General features: G+C 52.0%; 1 protein-coding gene across 1 annotated transcript in view; it reads right to left on the reverse strand.

Moving 5' to 3' along the window:
• Window positions 1-4,903: 4,903 nt before the first annotated feature.
• Specc1l (sperm antigen with calponin homology and coiled-coil domains 1 like) overlaps window positions 4,904-18,823 on the reverse strand; it is a 107,316-nt gene continuing 93,396 nt past the window's right edge. The window contains exons 14-16 of the mRNA XM_032889276.1: window positions 9,800-9,916; window positions 9,142-9,201; window positions 4,904-7,457 (exon numbers count right to left, since the gene is read on the reverse strand). Of these exons, the coding sequence (XP_032745167.1) occupies window positions 7,368-7,457; window positions 9,142-9,201; window positions 9,800-9,916 (267 nt within the window). The 3' untranslated portion in view covers window positions 4,904-7,367. The remainder of the gene's footprint in view (window positions 7,458-9,141; window positions 9,202-9,799; window positions 9,917-18,823) is intronic.

The following is an 18,823-nucleotide window of genomic DNA, read 5'->3' on the forward strand; positions in this document are numbered from 1 at the left end:
CCAGCAGGAAGGAAGGGGTCGCAGGGAGCGGCGGACGCTCTGAGGGGCGGGATGGCCCTGGTCCGCTCAGACCTCCGGGCCCCGCAGCCTCCGACGGCCATAACCGCCAAGACGCCCACCCGGGACCCCCAGGGTCCCTGGGACCCAGGACCCCCGCTGACCTGCCTCTTGCTCTGGCTCCCACCGTCTCAGCTGCCGCTCAGGCTCCAGCTCCGGCCGCGCCGCTCATGGGCGCACCCTGCAGGCGACTTCGAAACTAGCGCTGCTCCCGCCCCGCCCCGCAGCTGGGGGAAACCGAGGCCCTGAGGCGGGAACCGGAGGAAATGTCCCTGGGAGGGCTACCTAGGTGGTGATGGGACCCGCAGCAAAGCACCCTTCTTCCCAACGTGGGCGCTTCAGGTCCACGCATCCTGACCGCCTCCTCCAGCGCCACTCCCACCCCCACCCGAGTGCCCCCACCCATGAAGCCTTGGCGCCCCACCCCTCTCCGCTGGTTCCTCCAAAAGGCATCAGGCTGCCTGTGCCACTCTGGCCCCTCAGCTAAGCTGCCCTGGTGCTGTTACTCCACAAGCTACTCCACACCCAACTGTAGGCCGGGGGTGGGGTGGGGGTGAGGGTGTCCTTCACAGTTCTTACATCTCTGATGCCTGTGAAACCGTGACTCCTCCCCCACACCCCTACTTCTCTGAAGGACTGAGCGAGGAAGGAGTGCCACTGCTTCACAGTCTAACTCGGACTCTCAGACTTCGGGGCCGGGACCCTCCTCCTCTCACGACCGCTGTACCGGAGGCGGAGGCGGCTGGACTCCGAAGTCTTCGTGGAATCTTGTCTCTGGAAGGATTTGCAGATCTCAATCTGTTCACAGCAGGACAAGCCCTTCACACACCCAGGCACCAATGGCCAAGGCCTTTCTGGAGCCTTGTCTTCTAGAACCTCTTGGAACCCATGGTTCCTCTAGAGAAAAGTGTGTGGAGGGCTAGCTGAGGGCCAGGCTAGACCCCGGGAGTCCGTGATCGGGATGGGAAAGAATCTCTCTTTAGAAGTGGGTACATGGTGACTGCAGGTGCCCAGCCCTCCCTCGGAGGAGCCTTTGACTGGTGATTGTCACTTACCAGGTCTGGCAGTCTCCCGGCTCATCCCTCCAAAGTCTGACCTTTTGTTTTCCATTTGATGAGCCCAGACCCTATATGGGTCCTTCAGCATCTGTAGCGTGGAGGGTGTTGTGTGCGTGTTTGTGCGTCTATAGATCTGGTTAGAGCAGGGACCTTCGTGCAATTTGAATTAAACCTGAGATCCCCTGGAGGGAGCACGGGGCACTGCCATCTCAGCTTCTATCCCCCTGGTTAAGAAGCCTCTATCAGTAGGACCAGTTCCAAGGCCTCCCTGACACTTCTGTGTATTGCCTTCTAGGGACGTCATTTTTCTGCTTAGACACCTCTAAAACTTGCCCGGCAGCTAGTAGCATAGGGGTGAGGATGAGACACAACCAAGCTGCAGCCTGTTCTCAAACCGGACTCTGCACCCTCGCTTCTGAGTTCTCCTCATGGGGGAGCAATACCATGCTTCCCTGTCAGGCTCGTGTGGAATGACTATCCTGAAAATCTCCCTTGAAGGGGATATGGGAACTCATGAAGTAGAGGCCAACCCTTGGCCAGTTCTGGGGGGATCCCTCCTGTTTTCTGATGCTTCTCTCTCAACCAATCCCAGGACCCAGCACCTTTCTCCCCTCCCCACCCCCCATAGAGCGGTGGTTCTCAACCTGTGGGTCCCAATCCCTTTAGCAAACCTCTATCTCCAGAAATATTCACATTATAATTCACACTAGCAGCGAATTACCGCTACGAAGCAGCAATGCTTTAATGGTTGGGGGAGTCACTACAACATGAGGAACTCTATTAAATGGTTGCGCTGTTAGGAAGTTTGAGAACCACTGGGCCAGAGGGTCTTGCCTGGCTCAGGGAGTAAGGCCTCTTTCCAATCCTGGTCCTCAGGAAAACAAAGCCACTGGCCCTTGCTGTTGACCTTAGGTTGGTTCTGACAGATAGCATCTCACCATAGAAACTGTGCCCTGTGGCCATGACAGTCAAAGCCTGCTTGGCATCAGCTCCGTAGGCCCACGTGTCTGTCATGAAGCTGTGCTGAACCATAAGAAAGTGGCTCGGGCTTTCCCAGCTAATAAAAGTTCGCTTTGGTCTTGGCTGGACTCCCTTCCCAGTTACGTGGGCTGAGACCAAACAGGGGCCTCCCTGAAAAGGCTTCAAAGGTAGAAGGTATAGGCCTGCTCCTAGTGTGGGTCCTGCCTGCCCCTAGACAGTGCACGTAGCCCTCAGAAGCCTGGTTTTTAGCTTTGCGTTTTGGTTTGTCTGTAGAGCCTCAGGCAGTCTTTGAAGTTTACAGCTGCCCACCCTTACTCAGGTCCAGATCCCAACTCCTCAGCCCTAACCATGGGGCCAGCTGGGCTCTGTCATGTTCCAGAATTCCAAGCTCAGACTACTCCCCCACCCTATCCCCAGCCCTTTGTTCCTGCCCAGGATGCACCTGTGTGGCCTCTGGCCCTCATTGTTCGCTCTAGGGCCAGCTGAGCCACATCGGGGAACAAGACACGCCAAGACTAGGACCATGGACCTAGTGGGCCCTGGGCCAAGTCCCCCAAGAACCTCAGGCCACCCTAAGTGTTCAATTTTCTTCCTGTGAGCAAGAGGCTCAATTCACCCTCAGAGGGACACCCTGAAAAGGCAAAATAATGCCAGAGCGAGCAGCCACGTCCAAAGGCTACTAGGGGCTGTGTGTACAAGTCCAAAGCACGCCAGATGGGAGGGCAATCCCTCCCAGCCAGTAACGTTATGGGAAAATACTCCATCCTACACCCACTTCTTCCCACTAGGGTGAGAGCAGCTAGCCAGTCGTCAACCTTGGAGCTAATCTGGTGTGGTACTGTAGACAGGAAAACAGCTGAGGTGTGTGCAGCTGTCTTGCTTGGCCCTATGGTAGAATGTGACAGCACTCTGCAGGTCCTTACACTAGGGTCCTCACCACCTCCAAGGGTGGCCCTAAGCTTCCTCCTTGTGCTCCCCGTCCTTGTGCTTCAGTCCTAGGACCCAGTATGGCTCCCTCACATTAGAGGATGGCTGGCAGTGGGATCCTGCAGAGGTCAGAACAGTTCCAGCATATCCAAATGTTGGGGTCCATCTTGAGGAGGACCCTGAGGTCCAGTCCACCGTATGCAGAACGCACCAACAATCCCGAGATCTTTTTCTCCCTCTTTTTAGGACTCGCCTCCCAAATTGCAGAGGCCCTGCTACCCCTCCTCACACACATGGTACAGCAGACGCCCTTTAGGAACTTCTGTGTGGAAGACTAGTCTTCCCACCCTGCTGTGAGTAAACCACGTGCCTCTGACCCACCCTCATGCCAATTCATCCCCTAGAAGTGTGGCTTCCTCTCTGTCCCCACGTGGCCTCCTGGGGGATCCAACCTGCTGCTGTCAGACTTCCACCAGAATAGAGTCACAGCAGTCCGGGACTCCGCCCTCACATGGTAGCCTGAGACCGTTCACATCTGACCACTTCCCACTGGAGGGATACAAACAATAAAGTTGCTGCCCACCCCTGGCTATCCTGAGACTTTGGGAAGTGCTAACTCTGTCAGGATGGGGAAGGAGCTGGCTATTGGGTGACTCCCAGAGGCTATATAGGTCCAGGGGTCTGGGAAACGTTACCTTTCTTCCCAGGAATCTATTTTCCTTTACTGCTGCCTCTCACAGAAGCACTGAATGCCCTCCCCCGGCCCCTAATCAAGGTACAGGCAATAATAGGTTTATGATAAAGATGTGTCACCGTGGGGCTCCTGGCAGATAAACTAGGTTACACAGAAACCCCTGGGGGCCAGCATATGACACAGAGTGGGTAGGGTTGAGGAAAACCTCCTTTGAAGGGGCCCACGCTGTCTCGGGGACAGACCAGAGAGCCACAGGCAAGGTCAGCGCTCTTCTTGCCACACAGCAAGTTCTGTCTTGCTTAGGACACAGATCCAGTGTTCGGATACTGAGGAAGAGCTGGAGTACCCTCTGTCCAGCCTCTGCTGTGACTGCTCCAAGAATTCAGCGTAGGTACTTCACTCCAGGCTTGAGGAAGGGTCCCATGGGTTGGCCTGCAGTGTTGGCTTCACTGAGGCCATATCCAAGCTCAGGCCAGCAGGGGTTTGGGCCTCCCTGGGACCCCCAGTCCTGGAGAGTAGCAGGCCCAGGTAACTCACCATGGATACCCAGAGTGCAGGTGGTAGGCCCACAGGCGTCTTTCTGCATGCCATACATGCAAAGTTGAAAGACAGCACTGTCTAAGCTGATCACACTGGATTTGAAAACACTGCGCACAAGAAGTACCAGTGAGTGGGGTACAGCTTAGGGTCACAGTACTTGTCTATCACTGAGTTTGAGTCCCAGCACTAAAAGGATGCACAGGGGGGAATTACTTATATAGCTGCCTCTAGGGAGAAATCCCCACCCCTATAATTTTACACAGCCTGCCATCCATCTCTACGAAGTTAACATTTATAAAAAGAAAACACAATAAAAACCTTTGGGACATCCTGAGCGTATGTGTGGGCTCTGCTAGGGGCTTCACTCGTGCAGAGACTGCTGTGGGAAGTGCTGGCTCTAAGCCGGGATCTTGAGACCTGCTGCAGTTAGCGTGTGGTTTCAGGGCAGGCCGGAACTCTAGGCTCATCGGTTTCCTCCTCCCTCTGTGCAGACCTACCTGGGCACACATGGCAGGGTGCTGCAGCAGGTGGAAGGCCTATGTCTTCCACTCCAATTCCACTGGAGGGCTGAGAGCTCTGATTTGTGTGAGGTCGAGGGACAGCAGAGAGGGAAAACTAACTTGGAAATGAAATCATGACAATGGAATACATTCAAGAGTATTTACTAGAACAAAACGACAAAGTCTCATTCATCAGCAGAAGCCTGTGACTGACAACAGTAGAAAGGTAACTGGCCCTTTTGTAGTGAAGCTTGTGCTTTAGGAAAGAGAGGCGAGCTTACATCTTGGAGCTTCCCAGGAAGCAGCCCTAGAATGAGAGAACCTCCAAGTATCACCTTCTTGGGGGACAGGGTCTCTCACATGCCAGGGCTGGCATCAAACACACCGTGTAACCAACAGTAACACTGAACTCATGACCCTCCTGCCTCCGTTTCCCAAGTACTAGAATTACAGGTATGCGTCACACTCGGTGTATGTGGTCGTGGGGGGCACCAAGGGCCTCGTGCGTGCACTGGAGACAGTCATTCTAACAACTCCCAAGTACTACTTTTAACAGCACATGGCTGTCTCCGAGCATGCCCAACAGTGCTCTTTAAGGGGCTATTGGAGGAGACAAAGAGCAACGGTCTGGAGACAGCTGGACACTTGTGGACCCTCACACAAACATGGGCAGCCTGACCCTGGCTGTGATGGGCACCAAGTGTGTGTGTGGTGGGGGGCGAGAGTCTCCTCCGGCCCATCATCAGGCCCTGCCTCTGGCCCCAGGCCTTGCAGAATAGAAATGTTTCCTCTGGCCGCAGGCCTTGCAGAATGTTATCTATATATGAAGATACAGCAGCAACAGACTGACTCCAACTCTTTTCAGAAAACTCTGGTAACTTCTACGCTGGCATGAGGGACAGAAGTTGTGAACTGCAAGCCCAGGAAAGTCTCTTTAACAAGACAACCCTTTTTCATGATAATAAATAAAACCTGGCCTCAGATCAAATACCTCAGTGCACAGTGGATGGGCCTCAGTGAAGGCAGATACAGCAGAGGCTGGAAGCTCAGAGGAATGCAGTGGAGACTCACTTGGACACAGTCAGTGGCCCTGACAGGAACTCATCAGCAGAACAAGAGCAAGAACAGAGTTAGGCCAAGGAGGACCAGAGAGGCACTGGGACAGGTGGATTAACAGGGGTCTTCTGGGATACTCTGCAGCATGAGCTGCCAGATTTGGACATGTAAGCAGAGTGGACGGGTGGGACTGACCCTGGTAACACATACAGACACAGCCCACTTCCTAATAACTACTTTCAAAATGCTTCCTTCTCTACGCTCCACAGATACGACAAATTCCCAGTCTGTAGCATGTTTGAATACAGAACCCCACTCAGTCCAGGTTTGGACTGGCGTGCCTCCTGGGAGACATTCCCACCATCCTGCTATTGAGGCTGTGAACCCATTTCTCTTGATGGCCATTCTTCTGCATGGTGTCTTGCAGGTGACAAACAAGTGTATCCCAGAAGCAACAGGTCTTGACATTGTTCAAACAATGGCTTCTGTGTCAGGCACATGAAATAAGGGCTTCCTATTCTTGAAAAGGGGCTGCTCAATTCCAGGCAGAAATCAACAGAACCAAGTAAGACCTTGGCTCATGGTGTGGGCCCCATAGCCCAGGCACAGCATGGAGCCACCTCTCTTAGAGTCCCCATCAACATGCAGGACACTCATGCAGGTGTAGGCTCAGCTGTCCTGGTGCAGGGCTAAGGCACTGTCTGAACTCCTGCCCTGGGGCAGCTATCAGTGTGACTTGAGTCTCTGGCCCCCTAAAGCACGTCCTCTTGTCCCTACTGCACGAATCCTCACTCTCACCATGCTAATGCCCACATTATGTTCTTATTTCTATGCTTACTAAAGCAATTAACTTTGGTACTAACAGAATAGGAGCTATTTCACCAATATTGCTTATAATAAAACAACAACTTTAATGAGAGACTCCGTGTGACCAGTCTTTTCCTTGGTGCTACAGGCTAGAGGCTGAGCACCTACTGGGTGTGCCACCTGCTTCTCGAGACTGACAAAAATCTGCTTGGTGGCCGTGTAGACTCAACTGGCTGTGGGCCTCTGCGCTGGCCTTTAACACTGCTAAGTTACCGCAGTGGTTAGGACGGTCCTTGCACGGAAGGGGTACCCTCTTCTCTGATTCACTCCTAGAACCCAGGCCCACATGAAGGGACCAAGGCCAGCTCTGTCCCAGCACTGGGAATCCCACGGATGACAGTCAAGAAGTTCGATAGCTTTAGCTTTCACTGACCCGTGGCTCCCACAACTTAATCCCATTTCCCAGGATGAGCCGGGCACAAGCCTTTGTGTTTTACACTCCAGGTAAAGCTGGAGGTGGAGCTCGACGGTCTCTGGAAGAAGGCCGGCGGTGTGCTGTGTTCTGATCCCGAGGACGGCCTCATGGAAGAGCCCTGGTCTGCAATTCCAGTTCCAATGCAGAGGCCTAGAGCTCGGCACACTCCCTGCAGGGAGGCCCAGAGTCGCTGAAAGCTTTAGGGGTTCTAGCTAATGGTGTTGTCACTTGGTGACTGCAGAGGTCCCTAGCTGGTAGCAGCCGTCCTGTGCTCAGGTTTCAAAGTACTTGTAGATGGCTGTGACATACAGCATTACGTTCTGCCAGTCGGGCCGTTCAGTGCGTGCCATTTCATTGATGTCCTGTGGAGAAGGAGCTCAATTAGGACTTGTTACCCTCACAGGTCACCCCAATGGGTTTTAGTCCCAGTAAGCAGCAGACAGCCTTTAGTCCAAGGCGTACTGCCTCTTCAGAGGACAGGCCTCCAGTACCCGCTCCACTCCAGTGGCCCTGTGAGCATCTCCTTACTGAGTGTCCCACTCCTGTCCCACTAGGGTCTCCTCTACCCCAGCCACAGCTTATCAAGTGGAAACTCTCCCCAGATTTCTAGGTTCTTTCTAGGCTGTTCTCTGGAGACACTTTAGGGCTCGCAGCATCATGGTGTGTCGAGTTATAAAGACTTTCTTTTTCAGCTGCGTTGTGAAGAGAACAAGTGGCCTGTGGTGGAAATAGAGTGGCTCCCGCCCTCAGGGTCTCAGCACCTGTCACAAGGGCCTGTAGCAACTAAAGGGCAGGGCCAGGTAGTCTGAGAAGACCATTCCACACTCGAGGAACCCAGAAATGCCACTGAGCACGCGGGATGAGAAGGGCTGTCCTGAGCAAGTTAAGACAGCAAACAGTCAGTTGGCTTGTGAACAAATCTTGACTACAAGCTTCTTGGTTAGGCTGAAATACCTAGCCTTTTTTAATGAACATGTTGTACATGGTGTGCAATGTCCTACTACAATGTTTCTGATCTCTTCCTACACAGCCAGATAAAGGCTAGCCTAAGCAAGCATGATTCTCTGAATTTCGAAGACCCACTATAGGTGAACACTGTCACGGTATAACTATTACTGTAAGTACTTCTTCCTGGCCCATGCAGTTGCTGCAAGTCAAGGTAATGGGTACCTTTAGCTAAGGAGACAGACCTGGAGACCTGCAGGTACCCTAGGATCCTAAGAATGTTCTGGTTCCACTGGATCCTTTCTTTTGTACATAGCCCTGAGCAGGAACAGGTCTGGGCACTGTCACTGTTACTCTAGCAAGTCCCTCTATGTGCAGAAGCATCCTTCTGCATCTAGATGTGGTAGGCATGCAGAGGACAGCAAGAGCTGACAGATGTCTGTCTGTGAGCCCAGCAGGGACGGGGTAGAAGCCTAAGAAAGGCCCCCATTTCCACAACTTGGGTTTTGCATCATGAGCAACATTTTCAGCACCTTCTTATGGCCCCTGTGAGGAACTGTGGGCAGTGCTGTCCACTTCCGGATATCTTCTGGGCTCAAGATGCTCTTGGCCCTCACCCTCTAGACCAGTTGTGACTCTTTCACACAGATCCTCATGTTGTGGTGACCCCAACCATAAAGTTATTTTCACTGCTGCTTCATAACTGTAATTTTGTTACTGTTATAAATCATAATGCAAATAACTGTGCTTTCCGGTGGTCTTAGGCGACCCAAGTGAAATGGTCATTCGACCCCCAAAGGAGTCTCGATCCACAGGCTGAGACACTACTGCTGCAGACCAACAAAGGGCACACAGCACAGCCCTGTGACACTTCCCCCCGAACCTACAGACTCTGCTCATGAACAGACAAGTATGAAGAGCAGCTCCATATAAGGTTGCTGGGACTGGGGTCCAAAGCTGCTTATTCCTTTGGATACTTCCTCAAGAGAAGCATTTGGGACAGCACTGAGATCCTGTGAGTGTTCACATCCTCAGTCCAGTCCAGCCATAACCACTTTTCCTAGGCACTCGCTGTCAGCAAAACCTCAGTGAGGGGCTTACCAGAGTGGATTTGATTCCAACACTTTCAGCTGCCTGGAAAGCCAAGGTGAAGTTCCTTTTCTGTAAGAGAGATCACGTCAGTGGGGTGTGTGGAAAGCGGAAGATCATGCAGGGCAGACCCTAGCCCTCAGGGCCTTGGCTCTCCTCTGCAGCCAGCTCCAGCACTACTTACTGTTTTCCCACTCCGAAAGCTGCAGACAGCTATCCAGAGACCATTCTCCCCTGTCAGGGTCCCTACAGGGCTTGGGCCACCATAAAAGAGAGCAGGGCCTGAAGGACCTTTAGAGTGGGGTACCCTGAACCACAGCTTGGATACAAGCTGTCAGTGCTGAGGTCCATGGTGTACGATAGGCCGTGAACAGAAGTGCTGGTCCTGAGGTGACAGGAGGCTGCCTAGGCTAGCTGGACTGCCCTGACCAATCATGTCACTATCATCTTTCTTAGGGACTTCTTAAAGCCCTTGAGCCTAAATATTGCCAACCAAAGAGAGCCAACTACTCCCACTAGGAATGCTGCTACAGGGGCGATAGGTGGACCCGGGACTGGCTGGCTGAGGTGTAAACAACGAGTCCAGGGGAATGGGCCAGGACAGGCTGTTGTGAGGCAAGGCTGGAACGAGCGGCCCACCGACAAGGCACCATCCCTGGTTTCGGCTCACCTTGTCCTGGCTGTTCAGTTCTTGATATGGTATGTGGGCTGGGAGATAGGTGTGAAGAAGTGCGCAGAAAGCCAGCCCATCGTTCCAGCTGCTGCTGAAGTTTGTGATGTCGATATTCTGAGGGAAAAGAAAAAACGGGATGAAGTGTGATTTCTCAGTTCTCAAGAGGGCAGGACACTGACCCCCAACCCCCATCCCATCACATGACCTCACTCTAGAGGAACCAGAGTGTGCTATGGGCCATGCTCAGTACTTACCCTGTGACCGTCACTAGGTCTTTTATGGATTGCCCATCCCACCCATCGATCTACCATCAGTTACAGATCTGTGTGCCTGTGTAGTAAGGCCTGGGCCTCAGACATAATCTATAAGCTGCTTCACACACGGCCTGCTGTGGTAACAATACAGATAGCTAGATGTGAGCGATGACCAGTGAGCTTCCTTTTTTTTTTTTTCCCTTTTTTAATTAACTTGAATATTTCTTATTTACATTTCGACTGTTATTCCCTTTCCCGGTTTCCGGGCCAACATCCCCCCAACCCCCCCCCCTCCCCATCCCCCCCATTACCGCCCTCCCCCCAACAATCATGTTCACTGGGGGTTCAGTCTTGGCAGGACCCAGGGCTTCCCCTTCCACTGGTGCTCTTACTAGGATATTCATTGCTACCTATGAGGTCGGAGCCCAGGGTCAGCCCATGTACAGTCTTTGGGTAGTGGCTTCCTCTTGTTTATTAAAGCACTGAGAAGGTCTTTAAGCTAGGCAATGTAGCACACACTTGTAATCCTGATACTCAGGTAGACTGAGTTCAAAGTCGCTTGGGATATACAGCCACTTTAAGACTCTGTGGCAAACACCAGCCACACTACTAAGGAGACTCTCCTATCTGCCTGCAAGTAGTGTAAGGAGCTGCACGGATTTGGCTTTGGTGAACAGTCAACATGAGAGTGGGCATTTTTGATAACACTGCTGCCTTTGACCCACGGTCCAGTAAGATACCCCTCACTCATGTTCCTCTAAGGAACTTCAATAAACTCCCTGGTCCGCTTAAGGGAGGGGTATAGTAACAACAACATCTCCATCCTTAGCCACTGTGCATCTCAGAGGTAGGCATACACAGGGACTGACGTGCACACTAATGGTGTAAAGCACCCCAAAGCCATCAGGCCTTGGCACACACGTCATGAAGACTCCCCCACTCCTCATTTCATCTTAGTTTATCGCCTGCCACCTTCAAGTGCACTGAGTCAACCTCGTGAGGCAACAAAGTCCAATCTCACTGTGAGGCAAACCACGCAGCCTCTGAAAACCACGAATGAGAGAGGTCCCCAGGTAACACCAACACCTCCACAGCTATGTGAGCTACAGTTTCACAGCTGGCAAAGCACTTCATCACTCTCACTTCTTTTATAAAAGGACAGGTACTACAAACACTGGAGACCAAGCTCTGAGCTGAGAGGCTGTCCCACGCTGGCCAGTGTCTAACTGAGTTACATGGTCTCTTCATGGAGCAGTACGGGGCCAAGCTCTCTCTCATCAGCTGCACCACCAAGTGCATTTTCTTGCCCCTGACAGTGTGCACAGAACACTGCCCTCTGGCAGCACCTTCATCAAGCACACCTTTAAGTGCAGCAGCTCTAATAGCAATGGGTAACCTGACTACCTGTTGTTTTCCACCTCTGCAGCTGACTTCAACCATTATAAACTTGTTTGGAGAAGGACAGCAATCTGACCAGACCTGGAAGAATGGGAGGAGTAAGCTGGTGGTGGCCAAAGTGCCCTGAACAGCAACTGAAGGGCGCTCCCACCCCATGGTATCTTTCTTCCCCAAATGCCTGGGTCTCATTAGAAGCCTCTGTCTTGGTACCATACTGACCATTTTTCTGTTCTGGCCATTTTCCTCCTCCCCTTCCCACAGTCTCTGCTCCGGTAATAGCTACTATCCCAAAGGGGTTTCTGATGATATTCTAGTCACCTTGAAATAAACGATGGGTAACAGCTGCCTACAGAAGACACCCCCTCCTAGACATAGATGTCCACGAGTGTAGACACACACTCATGTGCGGTTGCCTCTCTTGTCTCTTTTCCCGTGTGACTCTTAGCAGACATCGAGGGTGGCCAGCTCCAGTGGGGATGAAACACCAACCCAGGGCTCTGCAGCAGAAGAGGTCACAGGAACTGGAACTTTTGTCTCAAACACTACAAAAAGAAGCACCTAAGTCCTCCTTAGCTAGAGTTTTCTATTACGGTCATTTTTGCAGCGCTGGGCTGGGGGTCCCCACAAATGCTAGGCCATGCTCTACCACTGGGCAGCTCACCCTGGAGCAGTCTTAAAAGAGGGCGATAGCTTGAGGGTGAGTCCTCACTGCTGCATAGCTTGCCTACATGGTCCGTAAGACAATGGGCAGGCCTGATAAACCGCATGGTGTACAAGGTCCAGTACGAGACGAAAATGAAAGGTCTTTTGTTTATAGAATGCCAAGGAGGAAAGTCTGCTAACGGGACTAAAGGGAAAAGAGAAAAAAAGAAAAGAAAAGTCCTTTCCATGCTTCCAGGATTTGCATCTAAGTGACTGACGCAGAAGCTGAGGCACAGCCTCATACAGACAACAGGGCAGGAAGTGTCTCAGTGACACTCAGTCCTGTGCTTGCAGACCAGTGGCAGTATCTCACTCGAGGTCACTGACTGCTGGAGAAAGACAAACCTCTTCTTCCTGTGTCGGTGCCCCCTTTTGCTCCTGAGGACACAGCAGTTCTCACAGGGCTGTGGACGTGCCTGGCTTCACTGCGCCTCACAGCAGAAGCTCTTGCACCCCAGCTGACTGGCCAAGGCTGGCTTCCTCCAGACAAACCCCGCCCTGCTGGGGGAAAAGCTGCTGGTGCCTCTTTACCCTGTTCCTCCCCTCAAAATAGACACAGGATATGGCTCCTGGATGGACCAGGGGTCCTGGGGTTCCAGGTGAGAGGCGCTTTTTGATAGTTGATGATAACATTTCAGATCAAAATAAAGCCCAAACACAGACAAGCTGGCTGGGTCTTGAGCTCCTATTCCCGCTCAGGGGGGAAGGATGCTAGGCCTGGACAAAGGGGTGCTCCTTAGGAAGTGGGAAAAGCCCACAAGCCTGAGAGAGCAGGTCTACTGCCTCCAACCACTATCACTGTTTGTAATGGTCAGGGCTACAAAGGTCAGCAGACACTAGGCTTGCTGGCAAAGGGAAAACAAAAAGCTCAGTGCTAGAAACAGAAGAGGGAAAGACCCCACCCACGTGTGCACATGTGAAGCTCTTCATGCCATGGTTAGAAGTCCAGTGGTACCATGACAGGATGGTAAGCAGCTTGGAGAAGAAACACACTGAATAATAAAACATCATACCAAGTTACCAGAGAAACAGCTTTCCCTTCGTCACCCAGGTCCAACGGCTCCGCCCTGCACATGCCGCCATCTGTCCCGTAGCAGGACAGAAAGTAGGCTCTAGGTTGACGGGATGGGATGGGTAGGAAATCCTGGGGCCTTCACCAGAACCAACCTCTCACTCTGTCTTTCAGAGTCTGGATGACCGAGTGCAGCAGGTGCAGTCTGATGTTGTCTCTGTAAGCGCAAACCTGAGCATCCCTCTCAGGTCAACAGCCAAGCCAGCCAGACTTGTCTGGGAACCACTGCCCTATACAGTCCTGTTGTCATTTCACCTGCCCACGATGGCCAAACGCAACGGCAACCTGCGGTTTTCTTGGCACCTGGGTGGTATAAACTTAAACTGTCTGTGACTCAGAAAAACCCAAGTCAACACCACCGTGTGAAGCTTGCAGATGGGGGAGGGCCAGGCCTCACTTCCTGAACACGTAACTGAGAGCAGCTGTCCCAGGCGTCAGAGAAGGAGACATGTAACTGTCAGTCCACTCTGATGACCGACTGCTAAGCCTTTAGGAGACACCTGGAGAGCCTGAGCGTCTACTCACTACAAAGAAGCAGGTGCTAGCAGACCCAGTCTATCACCATTTGTGTCAAAACAGCAAGATGAGTATGGCCTCCTCAAGTGGACCTGTTGTCTAAAATAAGGCTTATCATAGAAACATTAAGGAAAAAAAGACACACAGTGAATGGGCAGGGAAAAAGGAATGAATCTGGGAGAGGTGTGTGTGTGTGTGTGTGTGTGTGTGTGTGTGTGTGTGTGTGTGTGTGTGTGTGTGTGTGTGTGTGGGGGTTATGATCAAAACACATTGTATGAAAGTCTCAAAGAACTAAACAAACAGAAAGTAAAGGGGACCAGACAACCTGAGGAGACAGTGATGGCCTCAGGTCTGCACTGAAACACGAGCTTACATGTGGGGCAGCACCTGGCCCTGGGAATTGAAGCTGCTGACTGACATGAGAAGGGGTGTGGGATACGGCTGTACCTTCTGAGGATCATTTGCCCATTCAATGGATCCTCACCTGAGGCCAGGCCCTTGAGTCAGGCCTTGGTACTCAGGAGTAAAACAGAAGCCCACATGGGGACCTGACGCAGTCCAGGGCCAACAGAAGGCTGCCAAGTGAAGTGTGGTTGAATGGACTCAGAAGAGTCAACGGGACCTGGCAGGCTGGGGCTGTGTTAGGGGGCCGCTGACTGTAGAGGTCTGTGGTAGCAGAAAAAAGGGAGTTAGGCTACAGATGGACTTGGTAACAGGTTAAATACATGAAGGGTAAGTGCATGTCGTGCCAAGGATAGCCCTTAGCTTCTCTTGGCAGAACCAAACACCTGTACTGACCTTCACAGAAGCAGGACTCCCTGGAAACAGGGCTTAAACATACAAGGAGTTACATTTTGGGTGCGTTAACTTTAAGGTACTTTGTAAATAGGCAGAACAGGCGTGGGAGCCCTGATACACGGGTGCAAGGGTCATGAGAGAAAATTCAGTGAAAGAGTAAAACTATCGGTGTCCTCAGTAGACTCACCCAGGAGACACAGTAGGGCAGTAAGGGGAAAGGAGACCTTGGAGCTCTCCGAAGCAGTGGCCACGCTGATTAAAAAAAGCATTAATGGGGCATGAAGAGGACCAAAGAACTGAAGAGGAACTTGCACGCAGAGGAAGAGAGTGTTGGAGAGATAAGGGCTGTGGCACAGCTCCGTGGTAGGAACTTTCCTATCATTGCTGAGGGCCTGGGTGTAATCCCCAGCACCACGTAAGTGAATGGAAATGCACAGCTGAGAAGACAGCAAGCAAGGCAGTAGTGGGGCTCAGAGGCCAAGGGGACGGAAACCTCTACACTTACAGCGAGAATGGCCACTTGCGAATCAAACACAGCAGAGGCCTCTAACCTTCTCACAAAGATCTACAGCTTTTAAAAAGTAGCCTTTGGTGTACAAGGCAGACCCTGATCTTCCAGGGCTGTCCACAGCGACGTCTCTATACTGTAGATTAAGGAGGGTTACAGGCTGAGGATGTCACTTCTCAGTCCCTACAGGACAGCCGATGTCCCGGCCAGCCAATCCTATGTATGTATGTATGTGGAGGTAGGCCTGAAGACAATCCCATGTATGTATGTATGTGGAGGCAGGCCTGAAGCCAATCCCATGTATGTGGAGGCAGGCCTGAAGACAATCCCATGTATGTGGAGGCAGGGCTGAAGCCAATCCCATGTATGTGGAGGGAGGCCTGAAGCCAATCCCATGTATGTGGAGGGAGGCCTGAAGACAATCCCATGTATGTGGAGGCAGGCCTGAAGACAATCCCATGTATGTGGAGGGAGGCCTGAAGACAATCCCATGTATGTGGAGGGAGGCCTGAAGACAATCCCATGTATGTGGAGGCAGGCCTGAAGACAATCCCATGTATGTGGAGGGAGGCCTGAAGACAATCCCATGTATGTGGAGGGAGGCCTGAAGACAATCCCATGTATGTGGAGGGAGGCCTGAAGACAATCCCATGTATGTGGAGGCAGGCCTGAAGACAATCCCATGTATGTGGAGGTAGGACTGAAGCCAATCCCATGTATGTGGAGGTAGGGCTGAAGCCAATCCCATGTATGTGGAGGGAGGCCTGAAGACAATCCCATGTATGTGGAGGGAGGCCTGAAGACAATCCCATGTATGTGGAGGGAGGCCTGAAGACAATCCCATGTATGTGGAGGTAGGCCTGAAGACAATCCCATGTATGTGGAGGGAGGCCTGAAGACAATCCCATGTATGTGGAGGCAGGGCTGAAGCCAATCCCATGTATGTGGAGGGAGGCCTGAAGACAATCCCATGTATGTGGAGGTAGGACTGAAGACAATCCCATGTATGTGGAGGCAGGCCTGAAGACAATCCCATGTATGTGGAGGCAGGCCTGAAGACAATCCCATGTATGTGGAGGCAGGACTGAAGACAATCCCATGTATGTGGAGGTAGGACTGAAGACAATCCCATGTATGTGGAGGCAGGCCTGAAGACAATCCCATGTATGTGGAGGCAGGCCTGAAGACAATCCCATGTATGTGGAGGCAGGCCTGAAGACAACTTGCTGCAGTTGTCTCTCTCACCGTGTGAGTTATAGGATTCGAATTAGGTCCTCAGGCTTGGCAGCAAAAACTTCTACCCACTGAGCCATCTCATCATCCCCAAAGATAAAATAAATCTTAAAAAAAAGCAAAGAAGTATCTTGGGGTTGGGGATTTAGCTCAGTGGTAGAGCGCTTGCCTAGCAAGTGCAAGGCCCTGGGTTCGGTCCCCAGCTCCGAAAAAAAAAAAAAGAAAAGAAAAGAAGTATCTTAAAGAAACAACGCAGCATCAGAGGTTGGGCAGGGTGGCACATGCTTGCATTCCAGCATTCTATGGCTGAGGCAGGAAGATGCTGGGTGTGAGGCTAGCCTGGGCAACATAGTGAGCATCTGTTTTGTAAGCAAACAAACCAAGAGGGAACTAAGAAATATACTAGTAGTTATAGTTCCAGTTTTCATTCTGAATTCATACTTTGCACTTAGCTTCTCCATCAGTACTGGGCTTTTCAGCTTGGCAAGCCAGTTAGTTCTGTGTCTGGAGCAGGACGCAGAGACAAGATGTGTGATGTATATGAACACAGGAGTGAGAGAAAGGCCCAATGAGAGCTCACACAGGAAGCCCAGGCAGGAGGAACCAGGAAAGGCAAACCTATGTCTTTATACAGCCACACACACTTTCATCTAGGAAATGTCTACAATGTGAATAGAAAATACCTTTTCTTTGCTTACATATGATATCATCTGTGACACTCACCTTGGAGGGCCTGGAGCAGAGAAGCCCAGGGTCTGAGCCTAGGGGAAGGCCTCAGTAGGCATCAGATGGGCCTGTCTTCTTTAAATGCACTGGGAGTTTAGGGGTAGGATATGAAAGCCAAGGCATACATAAATCTTCCTATGTATTTAAAGTGACACAGAACACTGAAGAGTGGGGACTAGGACGATGGCCTGGTTAGTGAAGTGCTTGCTGTGTGAACATGAGGCCTGATGCAAAGGTCCCAGCACCCACCCACTGCTGGGCAGTGTGGCGCATCTGTGATGCCAGCACTGGGGAGACAGAGAGAAGGGTCCTGGAGGCTTGCTAACCAGGCAGGCAGTCTAACCTAACTGTTGAGTTCCTGGTTCAGTGAGAGGCATGTTTCAAAAAAAGATATGGTGGAAAGCAACTGAAGAAGATACCTGGCATGGACCTCTGGCCTCTATATGCACATGCACACAGGTACAGGCAAATAGGCAACCCCGCACCCCTGCACACACATCAAAAATGTTCGAATTTGTCTAAAATTTAATTAAGGACCACAGAATACACCCATGAAGACCACATGATCTTTAAAAAGCTATTAAAGGTCTGATCTATTTAAGGAAATGCCATTTTATGGGCATCTGGCAAGAAGCCAGAGGGCATGAGTCATCTTTCATCCTCTCCTTCCGTAGGCCCCTGCTATGGAAAGCAGAACTGCAGACCACACGTGGTACAGCCATCGTCATTAAGAACCAGTTTTGTGATGTAAAGTGAGAAAAGAAAAAAAAAACCAAAACAAAAAAAAACAACCAAATAACTGAGAAGTAGAGCAGGAGCAGGAAGAAGTCACTCCAGTGCCCGCCCGCCTTCAGGCCAGAGGCAGGCTTGTGCACTGTCCCTTCAGGCCAGAGGCAGGCTTGTGCACTGTCCCTTCAGGCCAGAGGCAGGCTTGTGCACTGTCCCTTCAGGCCAGAGGCAAGCTTGTGCACTGTCCCTTCAGGCCAGAGGCAAGCTTGTGCACTGTCCCTTCAGGCCAGAGGCAGGCTTGTGCACTGTCCCTTCAGGCCAGAGGCAGGCTTGTGCACTGTCCCTTCAGGCCAGAGGCAGGCTTGTGCACTGTCCCTTCAGGACAGAGGCAGGCTTGTGCACTGTCCCTTCAGGACAGAGGCAGGCTTGTGCACTGTCCCTTCAGGCCAGAGGCAGGCTTGTGCACTGTCCCTTCAGGCCAGAGACAGGCTTGTGCACTGTCCCTTCAGGCCAGAGACAGGCTTGTGCACTGTCCCTTCAGGCCAGAGGCAGGCTTGTGCACTGTCCCTTCAGGCCAGAGGCAGGCTTGTGCACTGTCCCTTCAGGACAGAGGCAGGCTTGTGCACTGTCCCTTCAGGACAGAGGCAGGCTTGTGCACTGTCCCTTCAGGCCAGAGGCAGGCTTGTGCACTGTCCCTTCAGGACAGAGGCAGGCTTGTGCACTGTCCCTTCAGGACAGAGGCAGGCTTGTGCACTGTCCCTTCAGGACAGAGGCAGGCTTGTGCACTGTCCCTTCAGGACAGAGGCAGGCTTGTGCACTGTTTTGGAGCCTGGGTATGGTACGGTAGGGGTGAGATTTATAAAAAACAGTGAAAATAACCTCCTTTTAATCCGTCCCAGAACTGTTAAAAGAAGGCCCGGGGGAGAGATGTGGGAGTCTTGTGCTACTATGCCCTCTATGAGTCTTGTGCTACTATGCCCTCTATGAGTCTTGTGCTACTATGCCCTCTATGAGTCTTGTGCTACTATGCCCTCTATGAGTCTTGTGCTACTATGCCCTCTATGAGTCTTGTGCTACTATGCCCT

This window comes from Rattus rattus, chromosome 18, assembly GCF_011064425.1.
Source record: "Rattus rattus isolate New Zealand chromosome 18, Rrattus_CSIRO_v1, whole genome shotgun sequence".
Classification (NCBI taxonomy): domain Eukaryota; kingdom Metazoa; phylum Chordata; class Mammalia; order Rodentia; family Muridae; genus Rattus; species Rattus rattus.